Source organism: Phaethon aethereus (assembly GCF_964289735.1).
Source record: "Phaethon aethereus genome assembly, chromosome: 7".
Taxonomy (NCBI): Eukaryota; Metazoa; Chordata; class Aves; order Phaethontiformes; family Phaethontidae; genus Phaethon; species Phaethon aethereus.
This window is the reverse complement of record NC_138583.1, coordinates 37,406,835-37,428,297: the sequence shown is the minus strand read 5'-3', so window position 1 is coordinate 37,428,297 and position 21,463 is coordinate 37,406,835. Positions and strand designations below refer to the sequence as shown.

Sequence of the window (21,463 nt, the reverse complement as noted above, 5' to 3'; positions counted from 1 at the left end):
TGCGTGCAAGGTGGTATAAAACTGAATGTTTTTGCAACTGTTTAATCCACACTTTGAATCTCACCCTGTGAGCAGTCAACACTGAAGAAGACCTTGCAGAGGCCAGGAGGGTGAGAGCCCAGGAAGGGAGGCAGCCCCACGGCTATGCCATCTCTCTGTGCACACCTCTTCTGCTTTTCCTCTTGACCTCGACTTGCCTACCAAGCCAACCACCCCCAGCCCCGCATTTACAAAGCCAGCTCCTCGGTTCAGCAGGGAGCTGGCACCCATCACCAGGGTCACTGAGCAACACGGCAAAAACACCACCATGGAGAAAGGCTCCCACGACACTGCAGGCTGAAGTCAGGCTGGAGACTGCCTGCCACATGGAAGACCTGTCCACCCCTATCTGCTGCTAAAACCTCTGCAACAGCATATCAACAGATTCTTTCCATACAAGGCTTTCAGGGCCAAAGGGGACGTTTTCTTCAAGCTTATTAAAGCTAGTGAGATGCACCAAGCTGCTCTGCAGCCTGCGATCTGCATGTGATCACTGTAATCCCTTAGAAATACAATAAACAGTAGAGTAAGCCTTGGCTCATGTGTTGTCTTTTGTGCTACAGTGCGTTACTCTTGGTGGCACTTGGTGGGCAGCGGACCTCACAAGATGCTCATGAGAACTGCATTGACCCACGAAATACGGAGACCTGCCCCGATGCATGCTCATGCACCGGAGGTTACAATGTCTGCCAGTCAGGGACAGCACTTAGGTGGGGATGGAGAACAACAGAACACCTACAGAACAACATGCAAAATGCCTTCACTGGGATAACTTGAACAAATAATGTCATTTCCGAGTATCCAGCAGTATGCAGTGAAATGCACCTGCAACAATTCCTCAGGATAGTTCCTAGTTTATTTTTTACTTTATTCTCAAATTAGCTCTGCACCCGTTTTGCTGGAGTGAGGCACCATTGTTGTGGTGGAAATGGAAAAATCTACTCATCACTGTAGAAACAGAAACAACTCAATTGGGGTAATAACCCATGTCCCAAGCTGCAAGGCTCTCGTAACTGAAAGCTGTGGAAATCCCACCACACCAACACTCAGCGTCTACAACAAAACCCTGACACCTTTGTGCTTTGAACTTCTTTTGCAGAAACAGCCTCAGCTTTCTGGGGAGGTCCCGGAGCTGTGGCTAGTACTGAAGTAAATGTACTAACGGTGCCATCCAGAGGTACTTGGGTGTAGCACACAGCTCTGTGTAAAGGAGAACTACCATACAAGTGAAAGAGAACCTATGCATAGTCTTATATATATCAGACTTTAAACCAGCCACAAAATAATTATATTTTCTTTTTCAATTCTTTTGCCCATCAGCTTTCATTCACTTGTTTTTTTCCAGCTCTCTCAATACTCACTCTGTGTTTTCATTTTCCATGTATACTAAATCAGTCACTCTTAAAAATATATACATCGCTCTTGGCAAATAAAGGCTATTTCATTTTACTCACAATTGCTAAAAACAGGACCACATGCTCAATTTAGAGAGACACTCGTGTATTTCATTGCTATACAATAGTACATGATTTCAGGTAACAGTAACAACACGTTGAAACAGGAAACATAACAGTGGAAAACAATCTTTCTTCCCCATCTCAAACAGCAGGTGATTCCCTTTCAGCTGTGAAATCATGACTCAAACTTGACACAAGAAAATGTTTTTCCAGCATGTGATTAGACATATTTTTGTGTGTGTGTGTATACAGTTTATGTCAGTTGCCGGAACACTTCGGATGCAGCATCACCTGTGGCACATTTTATGATGGGCGAAGTATGTCACAGGAGGTACTTGTTCAGTAGCAAAGGTCTAATTTACCTCTGTGTGCAGAGATACCTCCTTCACAGACACCCGTATCTGTGTGACAGTAAGATCTGGATTCACAAAGTGATCCTGTTAATATCAGAGTAAAATCAACTGTTGAATTCTTATTTTCTCCTTTAGAAAATTAATGGGATTACACTGATTACAGACAAATAATCACAACAGCATAAACTGTATACTTCCTTTTTTAATATTCTTTGAGCTTTATTCAGATAGATAACTGATTTTGAGATGTACTATCTTCAAGATAGAACCATACCTAACTACAATACACACTTGTATCTGTCTTTGTTTCCTCAGCAAACATCACTTACTCGTCCATTAGAATTAAGGCACTGGGTATTATCCTACCACCTTACGCAAACTAAAAAGAAAATTGAGAAACAAATTGACTTGAAAACTAACAAAATAACTTATCAGATAGTCTATGGCAAGCACCATCCTCACTTGCTGCATCCCTCCCAAAAAGAGCATCCTTCTTTTACAGTCTCAGTATTTGAAAATCAAGAAAAACTAAAAATACGGACTACGTCAAATGACAGATGCTGTTGCCGAACCTTACCTACTACAAAGCGCTATGGTTATGGTTAAGAGGAGTTTGAGTGTTATGGAATCCAAACGTCAAATGTAGAGACCAATGTCTGCACTGCATTTGGAGAGTCAGCTTGAGCTGACCTCAAACCTAACCTGGCCTGAGCAGCAGATGATGGCTTCGTTTTCCACCAGCCAACCCTAGACCATGCCCTGTTTGTAAGTGCACTCAGGTCTCTTATCAGCAGCTGCAGGGAGGTAGGTCTTGGGTCAGTGAAAGCACAGGGTCTCATGGAGACATCTGCACGGAGAAAGGCTTGAGGGGTTGTTTGAAAGAGATGAGTGAGCCTGCAGAAGCCTGCACTCTGGTAAGACGGGAAGTGGAGCAACGGCTCTCGCATTCCAGACATCTCAGTGCTGAATACATGTCTGGAGGAAATAGCAGACATATGGAGTCCTTCATAAAGCTGTGAGATATGACCCACAGAGATCACTGAGTCGACAGTCTACTTTTATAATCTTAACCCTGCTAGAAGTTTCAGACACATTTTCTATCAAGTGTACAACACTTTCATGCAGCAGCAAAAAAAAATAAGCAAAACCCAAGAAACACACCAGCTCTATGCACTGTGATGAAAAAATTATAGCAGTAATTTAACAGAAAATACTTCTTTAAAAGATCAAAGACAATACGTCTTCCCCTTCCTGACACTTTCATACCCACAGTGTGTTCCCAAAATGTGTTTTGCAAATAAAAACGTCATCATCCACCCAAGCCTAACTGCTTCACAAGGAGGTGCTTGTTCAGACAACAAATGCAAGCGTACATTGATGGCAAATTCGTTCCACCAATGGGAAAAAATCTGAAAAGGCAGGGAAAACATCTGGTCCTATGCATTCGTTTTGAATGTGTACCAGCTTCCAAACCGTAACTCCTTTTCTTTCAGAAATTAGCACATTATTAGAGTGCAGTGTTGTTTGGCAGAAAGGCAAATACAAAAATCATCACCTACAGTCATTTCCCCTCTTTCCACGATTGCCCCCATGGAGCGCAGCGCGTACGGTACGCACTGACCTGTACTTTCCTGTCCGTACTTGCAGAGCTCTCATACCGCACCGCTGGGCACCTCCTACATCATTCACAATATCATCTCCAATCATGATGGCCTGTCAAAGCAATGAAATACAGAAAAACTGGCGTCAAGTGGATTTTATTTCTGCCATACGTCACGCTCCTTTGACATAACAAACAGCTTGATTTGATGTTTAATACTGCCATCAGACAAATTAAACAAGATAATAGTGTCATCGTATTGATTAAAAGTCATCCTACCTTGAATGTAATTCATGCTATAGCTCCTCGAGCAATGTACTAGTGCAGTACACATCTGTACAATTTGTAATCAATCACAAAAATCAAAGTGATTTGGCAAGCAGTTCAAAGAAAATGTTGAATTTTATGAAGTAAGGCCTATTCTGTTCCTAACGATCCATTTATGTTATGCTCCAAGCAGTTTAAATTAAGCTTAGCTTTTTAAACATTTCCTTAAAATTGATATCCTAAAAGCCAGTCAAAAGCTTAAGCTTGCGGTCACCAAGATGTGTAACTTTGCTGATCTTGATCCCAACCCATTCTCAGATTTGATACAGAAATTTGGGAAATCGCTATAGATGTAATTTATTTGGCTTTGCACAATGTGACACAATAGGTACAGGCCTAGCACGGTTTGCATTACGGTCGGCTTAAGTCTACACAAACATTAATAAACTCAATTGAGTAGATTACCAAAAAATGTAACTGAGAAAAGACCTTCTGGTTGCACTAAGATTCATCTGAGTGTCTGATGAAAACATATAGCATGCATGCTGCCATCCTAACTTTGTTAAAGATCTTTGTTAAATTGAAGCATATCAACCAAGGGGTCTTTTTCATTGACAACTATGTCTACAAAGTTTCAAGGACTTATCATCATCCTGCATTAAAAAATATTACATTTATTTTATTCTTCAAATTTAAAAATGGTTGGGGGGGTCATTTTATAGTTTCAACAAAAACTGGCATATACACAAAACAGTAATCTTCAAATAATAAGCAAAAAAATCAGTTTTCAACCTTCCAAAAGCATTCTGGATTATTCTGAAGAGAACAGAGGAAGCAACTGGAAGTGGGGCAACACACCAGCTATGAAAATTTGTAATTTAGTTTATCTATCTGATCTTAAAACATGATTTTGCACCTGCTGTACCAAAGTCGAATTTTATCTAAAATACATTAATTAGTTGCGTCTTGTTGAATTAGTCTCCTACTTCATAAACATAACTGCCAGGCTTTCACAACGAGGGCACCTTGCAACTCTAGAAACTCTTGCCTGAATTCCCATTCCTTCCACGTACTTTTGATTATTGTCATACCCACACATCAGATACACGGAGTCACGACGCAAAGTGTTTCTTTTCTTAAGAAAGAAATTGCTCACACATTTTTTGTGGGTCGAGCTTTTTCTAGGGTCTGTTACGATGGACCCTTGTCCCACGTGCGGGGCTTGGGAGGTTACAAGCCCCCCTACAAGGGGGCCAGGACTGCCTTAGATGGCGGCTGGGTGACCGAGAGCCACGCTGAGGGGGACTCCGCTGGGCACGTCAAAAGCCAACCCAGCATTTTTCCATCTGCGGAGAACTGATAAATAGGCCCTTGTCAGAGAGGTCATGGGAATGAGGCGCACACGGCAGAAGCGGGGATCGGCTTCTCCAGAAGCAGCAATCTAAAGGGAATGCCGTGTCTTTTTGTACAGCTGGCTGCAGCTTTAAGGACAGAACCATATAGAAAGTCTGTGTTGCCCGCGCCATGCCAGTTACCACTTCTGCTAATATAAAATCCTCTTCTTCCTCTGCCTTCATGTGGAAGCATGTCTTTTTAACATAGCACGCAACCATACAAGAGCCAGTTCATTTGTCTTCTGCGTCACCCACGCTTCAGATCCCAGTCTGTAAGCAGTCCACTGGGCAGGACTAAATCATGCATACTGAAGGAGTCTAACAACACTACAGCTCCAGAGCTGTTTTTATTAATCAGCTAACTACAACAGATCCTTCTCCCACTTATTATATAGCAAGTAAAAGAAATCTCAGGGCATACCTAAAGCCCCAGCTGAACAGATTTTCTGAGAGCATTCGTAAACCAAACTGAGCTATGAACATGTATATCTGGATCAGCTTCAGCTGATAAAACTAAATCCTCTTTTGAGTCACGTATCAGGTGCGGAGTGCAAGATTATACATAGTAGTCACCTGCCTGGTCTATCTTCCGTGTTGTGTTTTAATATCGTTCACGTGAGGGATGATCATCATTCCTCAGGTGATGGGACGTAACAGGATGCCCTCTCAAGTCAATGCTTATTTGTCTGGTACCACACCGAAGTAGTTTATTTTGAAACAGTTTATATATGCCCACCCCAGAAGAGTCACTGCTGGGGCCAGGCTCTGAGAGCTCATAAGGACTTGTGGCAAAGGGGTCAGAGCTGGGGAAAACATGCCCATAGGGAAGGAGCAGCAGGCTTCGAGACAGGTAGCTCTGCCTCTCCAGCTGTGCGCTCACAAACTGCTTCAAAGCCACCAGATGATGGAGGGCTCAGTCTGTTTTATCCTTTCATTGTTGGACCATTTTCCTTATCCACCTGTGTTCCTCATAAAATGCCTTTCCCTGTAGATACTTCACCTTTCCTTACCACTCCTCCAAACAAGCAATCCAGCAAGAAATGGGGAGAAAATGATGGGTTAATTTTAAGTAATTAGTAAATAAAGCATGTATCCACAAACGAGGAAAATGGAATAGTCCCACTATTACATGCAGAGCTGCAGAGAACCTGGCAACACCACTCCCAGCCAGCCACCATTAAATTTCCACCCAAGCTGCTTTGAGATATTTAATCATTCTCAACCACTGGCTTTAACAGTTTCTAATCCTCTTTTCTTATAAAATTCCTTTCAACCCCTCCGTGAGGGGGACAGGGAACAGTCCCACAGGGGGAATCCTAGGAGCAGACCTGCCCCCACCACCTGCACACCCTTGCTCAGCCTGAACCCAGACCTTCAGGATGAGATTTCTTGAAGTAAAGACAATTTCAGTCCTAGGTTCTCAAAACCCTAAAAATTAATTTCCTCTGAAAATGGGATAAGGGCTGAGCAGGGCAGCCCACCAAGCACTCGCTTGCCAGGGCTGCATTTTACCCCATCCAGGCAAGTTTTCCCGCAAGATGCCCAGCAGCTCTGCAAGTGCAGCTGCAGAGGAGCAGCGATGCCTGTCCAGGCCAGCTTGTGGCATACGCATACAAAAATGTACTCCAGCCCCCAGGGATTTCACAGATTTACTATCGGTGAAGGGCAATAATCACTAAAGGAGGAGCAATTATTCCCAAATCATTTAGGATTTAAAAAATCATTGGCAAGAAGATAGAGGTCAAAAGGTGCGCTGTCAAGGGAAATAAAAAAAACTCTACCTGTCAAACCTGGGTTTAACTTCCTCTCTGACTGCAATATGGTAAGAAGAGAGAGAAAGATATAAAACTGAAAGGTCACATGCCCACTGAAAATAAGAATTAAAAGATCCTCATTCATGTTCACAGGGATCACACTGTTAATACGTTCAATTATTCTGCAGAAGTTACTTTTTTTAGATTGGCTAAAAATTTACTAAAAAGAAAGGCAAAAATGCAGTGAGACAGTCTCTCTGGTTTTAAGAGAAATCATCAAACAATTAATATGGGTGTAATTTATATTTTCCTAAATCATATAGCTGGTGAGAGATGGTGTGTGTGGTTTTACACATGCAGTAAATAAAGCACAAAGTGTGTGAAACCACTGCTGTTGAATAGTCCCCATCAAACTCAACCCAGATCAGCAGTGATAATGGAGGAGATGAACATGGCCTCTGGGAATTTGGGGGTGGGAAGGCAAAAAAAATCCTCACTGGACAAACGTATGTGGCACAGGAATCACCATGATGGCCAGCAGTCTTACTGGTGGTGGCTGGGCCAGAGAACCAGAGCTGAACAGAGGTGGGGACCAACTCCTCTTACCCACAGAAGTAGCCAACACTAATAAGCCTTCAGAGATGCTGGTAGGGTGGCAAATGGGAACCTCGTGTATCTTTTGTCTGCAAACAGAACTTTAGTACTCACTAAAATCACAGAAAAATGTTTGATCAGAAAAGGAATGATGGAGTAAGAAAATGAATGAGGCAGAAAGGCAACAATTTCTGTACCACCCAGCCATGCTCGTGTTGCAGTGCAGTGTTTACTTGGACAAGCTCAGGTACGGTACTTCGGAGGCTTGAAGTCTGCAGAGGATGCAAATCAAGAGATGCAGAGAGGAAGCGCGAAAACTTCAACAGAATATTTACCCCATGAACGTTTCTGGAGTCAAACATATATATGCCTCAGCAAATTTCTTCTATAGGCTTAATAACCTTAATCAAGGTAAATGTGCCAGAGGCATAAGGAAATAAAGTTCATACACAAAACCTTGATTAATGTATTAAAGCCCTTTATATAAGAAATACAATACATTTACTTTTCTCCCTATTCTCCTTGACCCAACCGGTAATCTCCTAGACTTCAGGATCCCATATTACCATTAATTATGTTTCTATCTTGGAACTACTAGCTGTGCAAACATCAGACACCCAAAGGGCATCACATGTGGCCTCTGACCTGGGAGAAGCTGTACAACAAGGCAGGTGAAACAAAGAAACACATTAAACCTCCAGGCCAGTTTTCCAAAGGCTGCAGGGCCAGCCAGGTTTCAGTAAGCTTTCAGCAAGCTTTCAGCAGGACCGAAGCTTGAAGCTTCACTCGGCCACTTCACTCTTCTTTCTGAGATGGAACATCTTCTCCCGTCGTGGCCGGTGAGCAGGGAGGGGACGCTGGCGTGGCGCCCGGTCCTCTGTGCCACTCTCGGGGTGACCTCCCTCACTCTCACACACCACTAACTCCCACCTAAGACTTGCAGGTGGCAGAAATGGGAATTGGTTAACTACCAGTAGTTTATGCACTCCAGTATGACCTGCCATCACTCCCATTAAAGCAGGACAATTTGCTACAGAGAGAACTTTTTATGATTATATAAAACTACAAGAACCTTAACATTATTTAGGTTTTATTGTAAAGCTGTAAAAATCATCCACTGTTACAGCTGCCTTAAACATATGAATGAGGCATTTCAGTAACCTTTAAGATGTGTTATTCTTTGTCATATTACTGAATCATAAGATAGGTCTGGTTACCTCTAAGAGGTTTAATTTCCAATCTATTAAAGTAATACCGGCAATCTGTTATTTTTAGGCCATTGAGGAAAGGTTAAAATGAAAATTGGACTTTGGGGAGTTCCTCCTATTCTAAGTGCAGGTTGAAAACATCTTGGCAGCAGAAGGCAGAGTCAGGGTCTCAGTAAGAAGCAGTTATCAAGGGAAACGACTGGTGATAACTTTATTGATTAAAGGAGCTGGAGAAATTTAAGATTTGCCACTGTCTAGCATTACTGTGGTGAGACAGCTTTATTAAAAAGGTATTTTTCATTAAAAGTCAGGTGAAAGAAAACTGTAATATGTTTTCAAAAGCACAGCTCATCCAAAATGGTTTAATGATGGTATGGATTAAATGCATTCCACAGTGGGTGGAATAAATTATTGGCAAACATTTTATAAAAGTAAAGGCAAGTAAAAGTCCTTGTCATGTCATTACAAATGCTGAGAAGTATAGCTCATTCAGGAGACAGATTAAAACATAATACAGTGCATTACTAAGGAACTTATTGAACGGAATATACTGAGTTTTTATTATTATGTATGACGAACTAAAACAACCTGCAAATCCTTCTCAAACGAACATTGAAGTTGCAAGGTCAAGCACTCAAAAGTTAGGAAAAGATGTTAGAATTAAGGCACTTTGCTGTAATTTGTTCCTCCTACGCATGGGCATCATGATCCAGGTTTTAACTCCAGCAGCATGGACTATTTTTTCGATAGTCGAAAGCACGGAGTGACTGGTGCCATTACGCAGCGGCGTTTACTGCACTGCTCCTTGTTAGGCACATACTCCCTTCATCTCGAATCTCTCTGAATACAAAAAAATTGTACCTACGGACTAGACATATTACTACAACAAACTGATGGCATTTAACAGTATAAACTACACATGAAAAAAAAAATCTCCGTCAAAATATAAAGTTAGTCATTAGCAGCACTATGGCACTATGGCAAACAGCAGGGAATGAATACATAAACTGCTTTTCTGTACCCAAAACAAATCCTCCTGAAGTCGATGGGAACCGCTCTCTCATCACCAGCTTGGTGATGCATTAAATCAGATTTGTTTCCTGGGGCAAAGTTTTTGAGACAGGAGTTACCCTCCCTCGGTGCCACGGGCTGACTCGGTCCCGGCATACTATAAGCTGGGCAAAACAGCATCTGGGGACAACCGCACTGTCCTGCCTATGGAAAAGGGCAAGCAATTGCCACTATGCAGGGTCACAAGGATAGAAAACTCAAAAATAGCATCTTCCCTTCTACTCCTGCACACCAATCATTTCTCATATAAGCAGAAACAGAAACCTTCATGCATCTGATTTACACAAACAGTATCCAAGGGCTGAGCTCTGTGGGCTTTTTTTGCTTTGTTCTTTATTCCAGCTACTTTTTCTTCAAATGCCACTCCATGTCTGAAATGGATTTTTTGGTTTGTTGGTTGGATGAATGGATTGAATAATTGCCGTGGCTGTACATGGGATATTATGTTCAGGCTGAACTATCTTGTTACTGGGAAGATATCGACAAACTGTAAGGGAGTACAGAAAAGAGCACTGCAGCGCGTTAGGGTGCGGAGGGACCAAATCACAAGGGAAGCTGCTGAGACCTAAACGCACTGTTTTGGAAAGAGACAACTACCGTCATGATAACAAGTCTGGAGGTAACTGGAGGGAGAAAATATCCAGGAAGGCAAGCAGTTATATTGGTTTTTACCTGCAGTAAAACTAGAAAATAAGGAGATGGGAGTTTAAACGGGAATCATACTGAAGAATCTCGTGCCTGCCCACGAGACCTACTTGGCTGTGAACACTGTCCCCAGGGTACTTACAGAAGCTTAGTTGTTTGGCTCACTTAAAACTACTCTGGTCAAAACATCAATAAATGTGGAGCAGGGAACACTCCTGCACAGGGAAGGAGATGGATTAGATGGCCTGCTAGGTCTTTTCCATCTTCCCACTCTATAATAAAGTAAAACCCAAGCACATACTGAATCACAGGGCCATAATTTCATCTCCAGGCTCTAGGGACCTACAAGCCACCCAAACTTCACTCCTGTTGTTTATAATGTCACCAAAACCCCCTGATGAAATTACTACGTTATAATTCACAGCTGTCTGTGAGTCATCTCATACTCATCCTTATGTCCTGTGTGACATAACAACAAATCAACAAAGAGGATCTGGGCACAACTACAGAGAGGTGAAAAAATGGGCTGTACTAAGTAAGCAGGGAGCATCACACATTCAGTGTGTTTCTGGAAGGTGTGATGAATCCAACAACACAGAGGAGTTTTTGGGTCAGCCAGTGCTTCCTGTTCACCTACATTAGAAAATATTTTATTGCTGCCTTTTCCTTTTACTAAAAAATGTAGTCAGTGTGACACCAAAGGGAAGTAACATTTTGGCTGCAGTTCCACCATGCTGCAGCCTCCAGTTGCCAAGCGGACTGCCAGGCACTGGGGCACCTCTCATCTTGTGAGGCACAAGATCTTCTATAATTCCTTGGAAATTCCTAGGAAAACCTAGTTTAGATTCTTTTGCATTGTTTTCTTTAGCCTCCAGAAAAAGGAATTTCACAACAGAAGTGCATGTTCTTTTGAACTCTGTGATTTGGGAGGAAGGTGAATAAGAAAGCACAACACAAGAGTACAAGTAGAAGGAGAAACCACAGTAGAGAACGGAGGGATGGAAGACTCTAATCTGGGTACAGGTATGAAGGGCACAAGTCAAAGCAAAGACAGACAGACACAGGGAATGAAAATGGAAATAGCAGGCAGTCAAAAAGAACCCTGAAAAAAGCAGAGAAAATAATGTCATGCCTTTCAGGAGGATAGGAAGTATGAACAGGGCAGAAGAAATTCAGCAGGTCCCCACCTGCTAGCATTTACCCTCTTGGCTCTCAATTCTTTTTTGTCTACTTCACATTATTTGGTACAATGGGCAAACATGGAGTTTTTTTCCCTCCTGAAGCATTTTTTCAACAATTTTTCTTTTCTTTTTTCTACTTTTTTTTTTTTTTTTAGTAATTCATAGGAAAATCCTGAATATAAATATTTCTCTGCACCATCTGTGGTCCTCCTGGCCACATTCCCTTTAACCTCTTCTATAACTTTTCGTGAAAAGACATCAAACCAAAAAAAAAATGCATTAGTAGACATAACTATATGGCACAGCCAGTGGTCATAGCATCAGAAGCCTTACCTGCTGCGGTGGAACTCCCATTTCTGCTAAGGCTGACTCAAAAAACATTTTTGCTGGTTTTCCCACTACCTCAGCTTGAACATCACAAGCGTACTGGAAAAAAAGAAGAGAGACACACACACAAAAAATGATGATCGGAAAAGGATTTGTTCAACTCCGTAACTCCAGCCAATTGTATAAAAAGTGTGTGATTATTGATTTTTTGCCCTTAAGTTACACAATGGATTAGTGGGTGAAGGTGAACACCAGAGAATTTGGATAACAGAAGTGCTTAATGTTCTCTGGCAAGAGAGAAAGTCCTCCTGAAACATTTCAAATTACATCTGTTACGTTCTCCACCATTAGAGCAGTCTTCAGACTCAGTTCCAGTATTGCTTATTTCTATAAGAGCATCATTCTCAAAGAAATACAAAATATCCTTCATGTGAAATGATGAAAAGTACTGGAGGGCCTTAAGAGATGTAGGGGGTTTCTTCAACCATCTGGCGTATTTTTAATGGTTCAAGTGACCAGCCTGAGCTGAAGAGCTCTTATTTTCCTGCAACTAAGCATCAGTAGTGTGCTGAAAATTTTGAATAAATAAGGTCTTTCTAGCTTGTTCCTAGACAACTAGAAGCCTGAACTTATTTTGGGAGGAAAAAGCTCTCCCCAAAATTCACATGGATACAAATGAATGTGCTGCAAGCATACATTATATCCACTACTGTCTGTGCTTGTATACTCCCCTACTTTGCTTTATTATCTGCATTCACTCTGTATTTATTTTTTTCTCTCTCTGCAAGCCTATAAAAGGGAACATAATGATTCTCTCCTTCTCTCACCCTTAGGTTGGCTTATCTATTGGGTTCCAGTTCTGCACAGACTTAATCAGGCTTAAAACAGGATTGTACTTAAGTACCTTGCTGAATAAGGGCCTTTTGCTGTAAACTGTTAAGGGCAAGGGCTGTGTTAACAACGCTACACCAAACATAAAATGGACCTTCAGTTTTTCTTGGGTATCTTGCAGATAATATTACATGTTTTCCTCTTCTGACTCCTTCTTTCAAGGGCCTCACTTCCAATAAAAGGTACCACAATTATAAAAGTTCACATTTCAAATAAAATTTTAAAAAACGAACAAAGCCAGAAAACAAATGTATCCATCCATCTTTAGAATGCAGCACATGAGTTCCAATCTCTGGAAACTTCCTCCACCAAGGTGAGTAATTACAGAAGATGACCCGTATTTCTACCAGTTATTCTTTTAACAAGGTACACAGAGCAAGTAAGCATAATGCAAGCTATAAAATACCTCTAATGCCTTCATATATGCTCCAACATCAAGTTTCAGACCATCGGTTTCTTTATAGTAGCGTCTGGAAATGAAAGTGATAAAGTTCCAATGAAACGAAAATGCTGGCAGTTAAATACAAAGAAACCACATTTTATTATTTCTGTGCCTATATAGATGTCCATATGGCTGCAACAAAAAGTCAAGTCATCAGAAACTCTGGAGCCTTAATTTAACACCAGGAATTAAGTAAAGGACAGGCTCAGTACCTGTGCAATGCTGGGGGAAAGATCTCAGACCAGATGCCCATCTGGCATCTGGGACACAACTCCACTGGTTCAAAGGGATTTCAACTAGCTTATATCAAGGATGAGCGTGACCTGTATTTTATTGCACAGAGTACTAGCCGCTCACAAAGGACAGCGGTTACAGTGCTCTGCCTTTCATCAGTGATGCCAAGACTTCTTGGCAGATATAGAATGAGGGCTGGCACCTACCAGCAGCTGTAACACCACCTGGAAGGGGACCCCAAACAGTTGACCATCACTGCTTGTCACTAGCCTCTCACATGAGGAAAGCCAGGGTGCAGTTTATTGAGACTAAGAAAGCCCTCCAAGCTAAATTTTGTTCCTTCTAAAAATGCTATTGTCATGGAGCTCGTAACGTTAGTTAATATCTTTACAGTGTTTTTCTGGAATAGCAATTCACATCAATGCAGGTCTTCCAAGTTCTCCTGATCAGAGCAAAGATCAGTTTCTATATCACAGGAAAAAAGGTAGGATGAGCAGTCAGTTAAGATTTTATGCCTCATCCTTCTGCCATTTTCGATTATTCAGCACAGCCTCCCTTTAAAATGACCACTTGACCTTTGCTAGAACAGCCATTAACCTTCTATAGTCTAGCGTAAACAGCTTAATTTTCTGACAGTGGCATGACAGAAGAAATTACAAAGCCAATTCCCACTCTCAGCCCAAAACAGATGCTAAATGTAAATCACTCCATTTTCAGGAGGAGGGCATTCTGCTTCAGTGACTCTGACACTTTCGTTTTCTATAGAATGAACTAAAACTTCAACCAAAATCAACCTACTTGCCCAAGGTAGGCACCTTGTTAAGGTCCACCCAATTACACTGATTCTGCACGTTAAAAACAAAGATGGCTTGTGACTGTTTTTCTTATATGGCCCTTTGCATCAAGGAGGCTTCTCTAGTTAGGTGAACAATTCATCCAATTTATAATCTCCCTTCTTCAAGTTAGAGAACTTATCTATGAGGGTAACTCATTCAGAACTCACATTCACATTACCTAAATGATCAGTCATTAAAAAAAATATGCTCATGGTGAAAACTGAGCTCAGAATATCCAAAAATCTGTATTTTTAAATGAAAAATAACATTTCAACAAAGTAACAGCTGGTCTGTTTTAGAGTTGTCTACATCAATGAATGACCAAATAAATGAATACTTTTATATGCACAGGGTATAAAGGCATTTTTGCATTGATAACATTGCAAATCTTAAACAAAGGTTGATTCTATATTTCATTTTGAAAGATGGCATTACATAAGATAAAACTTAGTTATTTTATGGACATTAGCCATTCTGCTGTTGGCTCAACATTTTCTCCTTATCCTTCTAACTGAGAAACAGTAAGGATTTTTTGCCTGTGTTGTAGGATCAGAGCATGAGTGTCAGGTACAGCAATACAATGGATTTAACTGCTCCTTCCTGCTGATAATTTCTACCCAGCTGGATCAATAACCCACAAACTAAGAAGGCTTTTCATGCCCATTAAGGTCTATTGAACCACTGAAAAAAATTGTCACTACAGTTTCCTCAAGGTAAACATGCATAGTCTTTTTTAAGCCCATACATTGCACAACAGATAAGAATAAACCTTTCAAGGCTGTTGGGATTTGTCATTATTCAGCACTGGCATTAATAACCTCCTGTTTAAAATCTCAGAATCCATCCAACTGAATCGTTTTTAGGAAAACATTCAAATTCCCCGGCTAGATTTTTCCTGCATGTGAAAGCAGGAGGTCAAAATTTACCTTTAACATACAGAGAATAATAAAAATTTTTTTTTTATATTCAAACTATCAAAAAAATTGATCTGTCACCTCAAAAGCACAGTTGTGTTTGCATACACACCACACACACCAGGTCAGCTATTTCTCAGTATATCCTTGGGCTCTCCCCTTAGATATTCTCAGCCACCACACTTTACTCACAGCCAGAGGAACATCTACCCCCATCTCCAACATAGTTTACGTGGGGTTTCTGCATTGCAGCTACTTTCTACTTTTTACTACCCTAAATTGGAGGCATTTCTGTATTAGAAAAAAAACCCCACTCTCTTGGCTTCTAATTCCTCATGTATAGCAATTCTCAAGCCATGAACACGAAAGTGCTCCCTTATGTATGACATTTTCATACATATGAATCAACCTGCAAAGATGCTAAGACAACTTTCAGAGACAGCATCTTTAAGTACCACTCAAATAGCAAGGAGTCATTTACGTCTCACAGGCCATTAGCTACACATCTCAGCCACTACAAACGTGGGCAAGATTCGAACCTGGCAAAAGAAACCTGGCTGACTGTTGGCTGAAACAGAATTTTTGGACCACCTGATCCTTCCCACCATTAGTAACTTCAGAACGCTGGAAGATCAAATCCCATCACAAATCTACTCCAACAGCCCTTTATCCAAGCAGAGCCTGTTCGATTGGTTTGGTTTGCGTTTCTTTCACTATTAAAAAATCATTTATTTTCAGTTCAGACAGGAAACATGGCTACAGGAAGTATTAAATCAACAGTTCTCATCTCTGAGATCTTGCAGAGGCAAAGACAAGCAGTGCCTATAATTCTACAGGCCTCTCGCAATACGCATTCACCTGCGGGTTATACACATAAAAATCCCAACTCTCCATGATTTCCATGGGTTTTTGAAGAGGCTCTCAGAATTGCTCTTAAAGCAACAAATGTCCTTTTCCTGGTGGCTTGCAAAACTACGGCTATTTAACCCTCCCAGCGCCACCTGCAAAGATGCAGATTGTTTCATCAAGGTCTATCTCATTCTTGAACACTGACTTTGGAGAGTGGGAGACTGGCATTTGCTGTGCTTATACACCAGGGCATCTCCAAGTTCTCTAAAGGCTGCTACAAACCCTCCTTAGAGGAGCAGCTAAATTTCTCACTCTCTAGCACTTGATGAAACACACCCACACAACTGCTTACTCTGCACTGTCTACAAAAAAAAAAAAAAAGGCCATCAACAGCTGAAATTAAAGCAATGCTTCACCCAGTGCTGTAGCACCACAGAGGCCCTACTGATAAGTATTTTTGAAGTCAACTGGAGAATTTGGCATAGCAAGTTCAGTGACTTCCAGTGCCCTTTGCAATCCTGCATCAGCACAGGGCTGAACTGTGACTCGTGGGGAACATCCACACCACCTCTTTTCAGAGACCTGTTCCGGTGGAATCATCTTAGCTTTCCCTTACACCCTTGGAAAGACTACAAGTAAGTGACTCAGGACAGGAGGCCAAGATGGGTGACTGAATTACCCATTGAGGATCCTTCATTAACACACGCCTGAACATCTGTCCCACTGCAGACACATAGATCAACTGCTTAAAAGTTGGTAGTGTGAATGCCCACACCGATATCTGGCCTCCATTAAGTATGAAGACACTGGGGGAAATTTAAAAATTTAGAGACCTAAGGAAGAAACAGTGCTTAACTCACCCTCTACCAAGGGAGATCAAAACAGGCTTCTCCATCCCAATCAGAAGTCGGAAAGCTTCATTAAGGTTTGCATAGGTGAAGTTTTCTGCTGCATCTCCGATAACCACACAGTTTGGGTTTGCTTTATCAATCTCATCAAATTCAGGGACAAGATCTACGGAAGGAGAGGAAAAAAAAAATCCACAAACCCCTTAACAATTCAGATCCCATTGGAACGGATGGTTTTCCCCCAGATTTGTGTTTCTCTTCATTCATTACACAACACATTAAAAAAATATAAATCCGAGTCTGGATCAATTGCTCTTCAGACCTCTCTGTTCCCGACTAGATCCTGCTATTCATCTCTCCTACAAAGAGCAAAATAAACCATTTCCTACCCTTGCCCTAGCTCCCGCCACCCACGTCTCAGTGGCTCACTACACCCAAGCACCTAGACCCAATGCAAACTCCTGGTTAGATAAATGAAAATGTATAACAGCAAGGGCAGGATCCACCTCCTTTCTCTGTACTCACACCCTACAGAAGAAAACACTTTAAACCTAAAACCTCTGCCATGATAACAAAGACAATGTAATGCCCTGCACAAGACCCCACCTATCTCCTAGTCTCTGTGGTTAAGCAGCAGACTCCTCTGCACAGCTGCCGACCCCCAGCACAACTCTGTGCCTTCCTTGTACCACTGCCATAACTGAGGTCTCGCTCAGGCCAGACCACTAAGGTTTATTCCAGAGTCTCATGGCAAAGGAAAAAGCTTTTTGCTGTAGGAAAACAACAGCTGGTAGCTCTTCCCCGACGAGCTATGGGAATTGACTGCTCTATAGCTAATGCCCACATCTCCCTAGGCTGTCCCTCTGTGTGTCCCAGCATCTGCTGCAGCTCTGTCCCACCATTGTGCACGAGCAAGTGCGGCCTCAGGCTGCGCTCCTTCAAAATGCGGCAGGCTGCTGGGGCTGGAGCAGTGACTTCAGCCACAGAGATGTCAAAGCCCATGCCCTGGAGCTTCTTCACGAACTTCTCCCGAGTCGCTTGGGTTTCATTAGTGCAGAACCGCAGCTTCAGACCAGATGCTTTGATCCTGTTGAGTGAAAGCAGCAGAGGGATTAACCAGGCATAGAAAAAGAGGTAAGAGTATCATCCTTGCTGTCCCACCCCTAACTTGGATAATTACAATAAAAATGCAAAGAGGAAATGCCAGAACAGGAGCAGGATTCCTTACCATGACCAAGGCATGCCTAAAAGATATTGATTCTGGGCACTACAGCTGCACTTTTCATGTGCAGGGCCCTTGTCTTGCCATTGCATACAACTGCCCTCCTGGAGCAGAGAGCTAAGCTGGACACAGCAGCACAGGTGATGCCCACCATCACCAGGATACCACAGTCTTTCAGGCACACACTCCCTCCACACAACAAAAACTCCAAAATCCAGTTCCTTTTCTTTAAACCAGTCCATGGATGTAGACACACATGAACTGAAGGCACTGAACACCCATGAGTACAGTACCTGGTGTGATACCACTGGCTATTAGCATTTTAACTTGGATTTTCACCGTTCCACTTACTGATCACCGGCTGCAGTGATCTGCTGGAGGTAACTGCAAGGCTTTACACTTCTGCAGACTCCAGGTAAGAGGCCAGCTAGTTGCAATGATGCTCATTATCAACACTGGGGTGGTTTCAGTTACATTTATCATTTAATCTCCCATAAAACAACTGTGCTGTTACTTGGTGGGTAATCCTGAAAAATACGGTACTTCAACAGATTCATTAATAAATGTTTACAGGTAAAAGGCTTCTGAAGGGAAGAAAACATGTCCCTAAGCGCCCAGAGCCAAGGACACAGTTCCTGTGGATCAGTACTCTGCAATCTCGTGCAAGTCCTCTGCCTCTGAGCGACTTTGTTTCCCAACCCAAGCTGTGGTGACCTACTGGGGATGTCACAAAAAGGCCTCTTCTCCAAATGAGTTGTCAGCCTTTTGGAGAACCAAACGGCGATGGAAAATCAGAAGCATTGAAAACATACAATTTTTTTCCAAATATTTGCCAAAGGGACTGTCACTCAGCTCCTCAGATATATTAAAATGCCAAACTTTTGTCAGTTTTAGGGTGAATTTGTACCTCATTATCTTTGAGGACCTAAGCTAATATGGGTTTAGATACTTACATAAGTTAGGGGCTAAGCTTATAAATTCTTATTAAAGTATTATTACCGTTCTTTGTGTTAGGATGAAAAAGGACTTTTCTGTTAGGAAACCCCCTGCATTGATTCTCAGGACAACAAAACATGGTGGGTTCCTTTTTAGGGAAGATTATGCCAGTCGGTTGGTGTAAACACCGAAACCACCTCGAAGTAACGCATCCGATGCCAGACTTTCCATCAAAGGATTCTTAGAAATCCAGTCTTGACCCAGAGAGCCCCTTCTGCTCATTAAAACTGCATGCCAGTGTCTTCTTCAATAACACAGGTGATTCATTTCTTTCTTATTATTTGTCTTTCCTAATCGTAGGTATGTGAATTATCAATTACACTTAGTGGTTAATTGCCCTTCATAAAGATAGCTTTTCTATTTTAAATTAGGCAGTTAATATATTGTAACTAATAGCATCCACTTGTACATTATAAATATATCTTCATTGATTGGAGCAGTGAATGTGAGATTCACTCACAAGTTAATGAAGCAATTGAGTGAAGAAGTGCAGGGTGTACCCAGGGAATAATTATTGTTAATGAATTATGATGTGACCTTCTCAGAACAATGAACAATTGGCGTGACAGTGGAATGACAGTATTCCGCATCTGTTATTCGAAACACGGTTTCATCTGTAGTTAAAAAGCAAAGCAGTGTAATTTGGATACAGAACAATCTAATAGAGTGTGCCATGGTTAAAAAGATCTTATTCTAAACGCAAAGCCTATCTGCACACTCTTAGGAAAAAAAAAATCCCGTGATTCACAACTGCCTGGAAGCAGACATTTGTTGAATAAGAATCTATTCTTTCTCTTCCTAAAGCTCCACAAAATGAATCCAGGAATGACACTAACTGTCCACTTGCACAGTCAAACAAATGTGCCCTCACAGGTCAGCTTGGTGAAAGCAAAGACTTGGTCTTCCTGGATTACAAATTTAACTTCCTTCTCAGAATTTTAAATGAAAAACCGAGCTACACTTCTGAAAGGCATGACCAAAGCGGAAGCAGTCTGGACACATCCTGGACTGGTTCACACCTTCATGGCCACCAGCAATTACCACCTCAACAAACGAACTCAGTAAATGCTTAGTAAGAGGTGAGGTCTACCAAAGAGTTAGGCCAAGCTAGTCAGAAAATGGGAGTCCACTGGTGAAACATGAAAAGGACTCTCAAAAATATCCTGGAACACTAAAGAAAAGAAAAATCATCAAGAACTCCAGAGAAGACTTATTTCTACAAAAATACCTCTTCAACAAAAAGCTACCTTTCCTTCAAAGTTAGCATCTCTAAAAAGACCCTCTGCTAGCTCTCCGTCAAATCCTTGTGCGATACAGTCACACTCACTGATACGTGCATGATTATACACACACCGGGAGGAATCCGTTCCTCAATGCTCAGCGCAGGGACCGTGAGCAGAGCCTGCAGGCCAGCACAGATCAGCAACAACTATTAACGAAGAGCTTAAATAATTAGCGTGAGCTTTTAACAACAGCTCTACATGGGGGAAATCGTGGCTCCGCTCATGTTTACAGCAAAACTCTCCTTCAGTTTTCACGGTCAGGTTTGGTGCAGGGAGGAACTAGAAGAGATGGCTTGAAGGTCTCTGTCTGACAGAGGGGAGAGATGCTTTGCACAGCGAGTCGATACTGTCCTGGGGGCACTGCTGCTAAACTGGCCAGCTTAACGGGAAACCTCGAGCTACTGAGCTGACCCAGCCACCAGTGTTCACATTTTAAGCAGCACGTGCAGAGCAAGTTACTGCAATTTCTAGTGCCAGCAAGTGTGGGGATGTTTAGGAGAAGAAAAAGAACAAAATTTGTAACATGATGCCTTATAAGATAAAGAGCAAGGGATTAGATACCTGCAAGTATGGAAAAATGAGGCAACAGCAGATGAAATACGCAACACACATTTCATCAAGATCTCCAGCGTATTACAGATTTATCAGCACCTATATTACAGAAGTGCAGGCACATCCAGGAAACTCAGTCAATCAGGGCTTCGACTGACTTCCATACATCGCGGCTGCGATAAAGATCCCAGTCAGATTCCAGAAGCACCAGAAATCAGTCCTGATGAGAGCACAAGTCGAGCACATGGACAGGCAGCACTGCACTCCACGCTGCAGGGACTCTGCACAGTCCAGGCAGCTGCAGACGTCTCGACGCCACCTCTCGCTCCCCACTTAAGGCTGCCAGCAGGCTCACCGTCAGACAAATCCGCTCTGTTTCCAACACGACTGCTCACACTCCTCCTAATGCCCAGGGGCAGGAACGGAGGAACTTGAACTTCACCTGCATGCGGGAAGCTAGGCGTGAAGGGAGAGCAGCTTCTGACCTTTTGGGGTGTCGTAAATGG

General features: G+C 42.1%; 1 protein-coding gene across 1 annotated transcript in view; it reads right to left on the bottom strand.

The window, feature by feature from the left end:
* The window catches only part of LHPP (phospholysine phosphohistidine inorganic pyrophosphate phosphatase), a gene marked incomplete at its 3' end in the record, with an annotated part of 87,866 nt that overhangs the window by 56,980 nt on the left and 9,423 nt on the right, over positions 1-21,463 (bottom strand). Inside the window, exons 2-6 of the mRNA XM_082002454.1 lie at positions 17,804-17,991; positions 16,917-17,070; positions 13,188-13,251; positions 11,897-11,989; positions 3,471-3,562 (exon numbers count right to left, since the gene is read on the bottom strand). Of these exons, the coding sequence (XP_081858580.1) occupies positions 3,471-3,562; positions 11,897-11,989; positions 13,188-13,251; positions 16,917-17,070; positions 17,804-17,991 (591 nt within the window). The remainder of the gene's footprint in view (positions 1-3,470; positions 3,563-11,896; positions 11,990-13,187; positions 13,252-16,916; positions 17,071-17,803; positions 17,992-21,463) is intronic.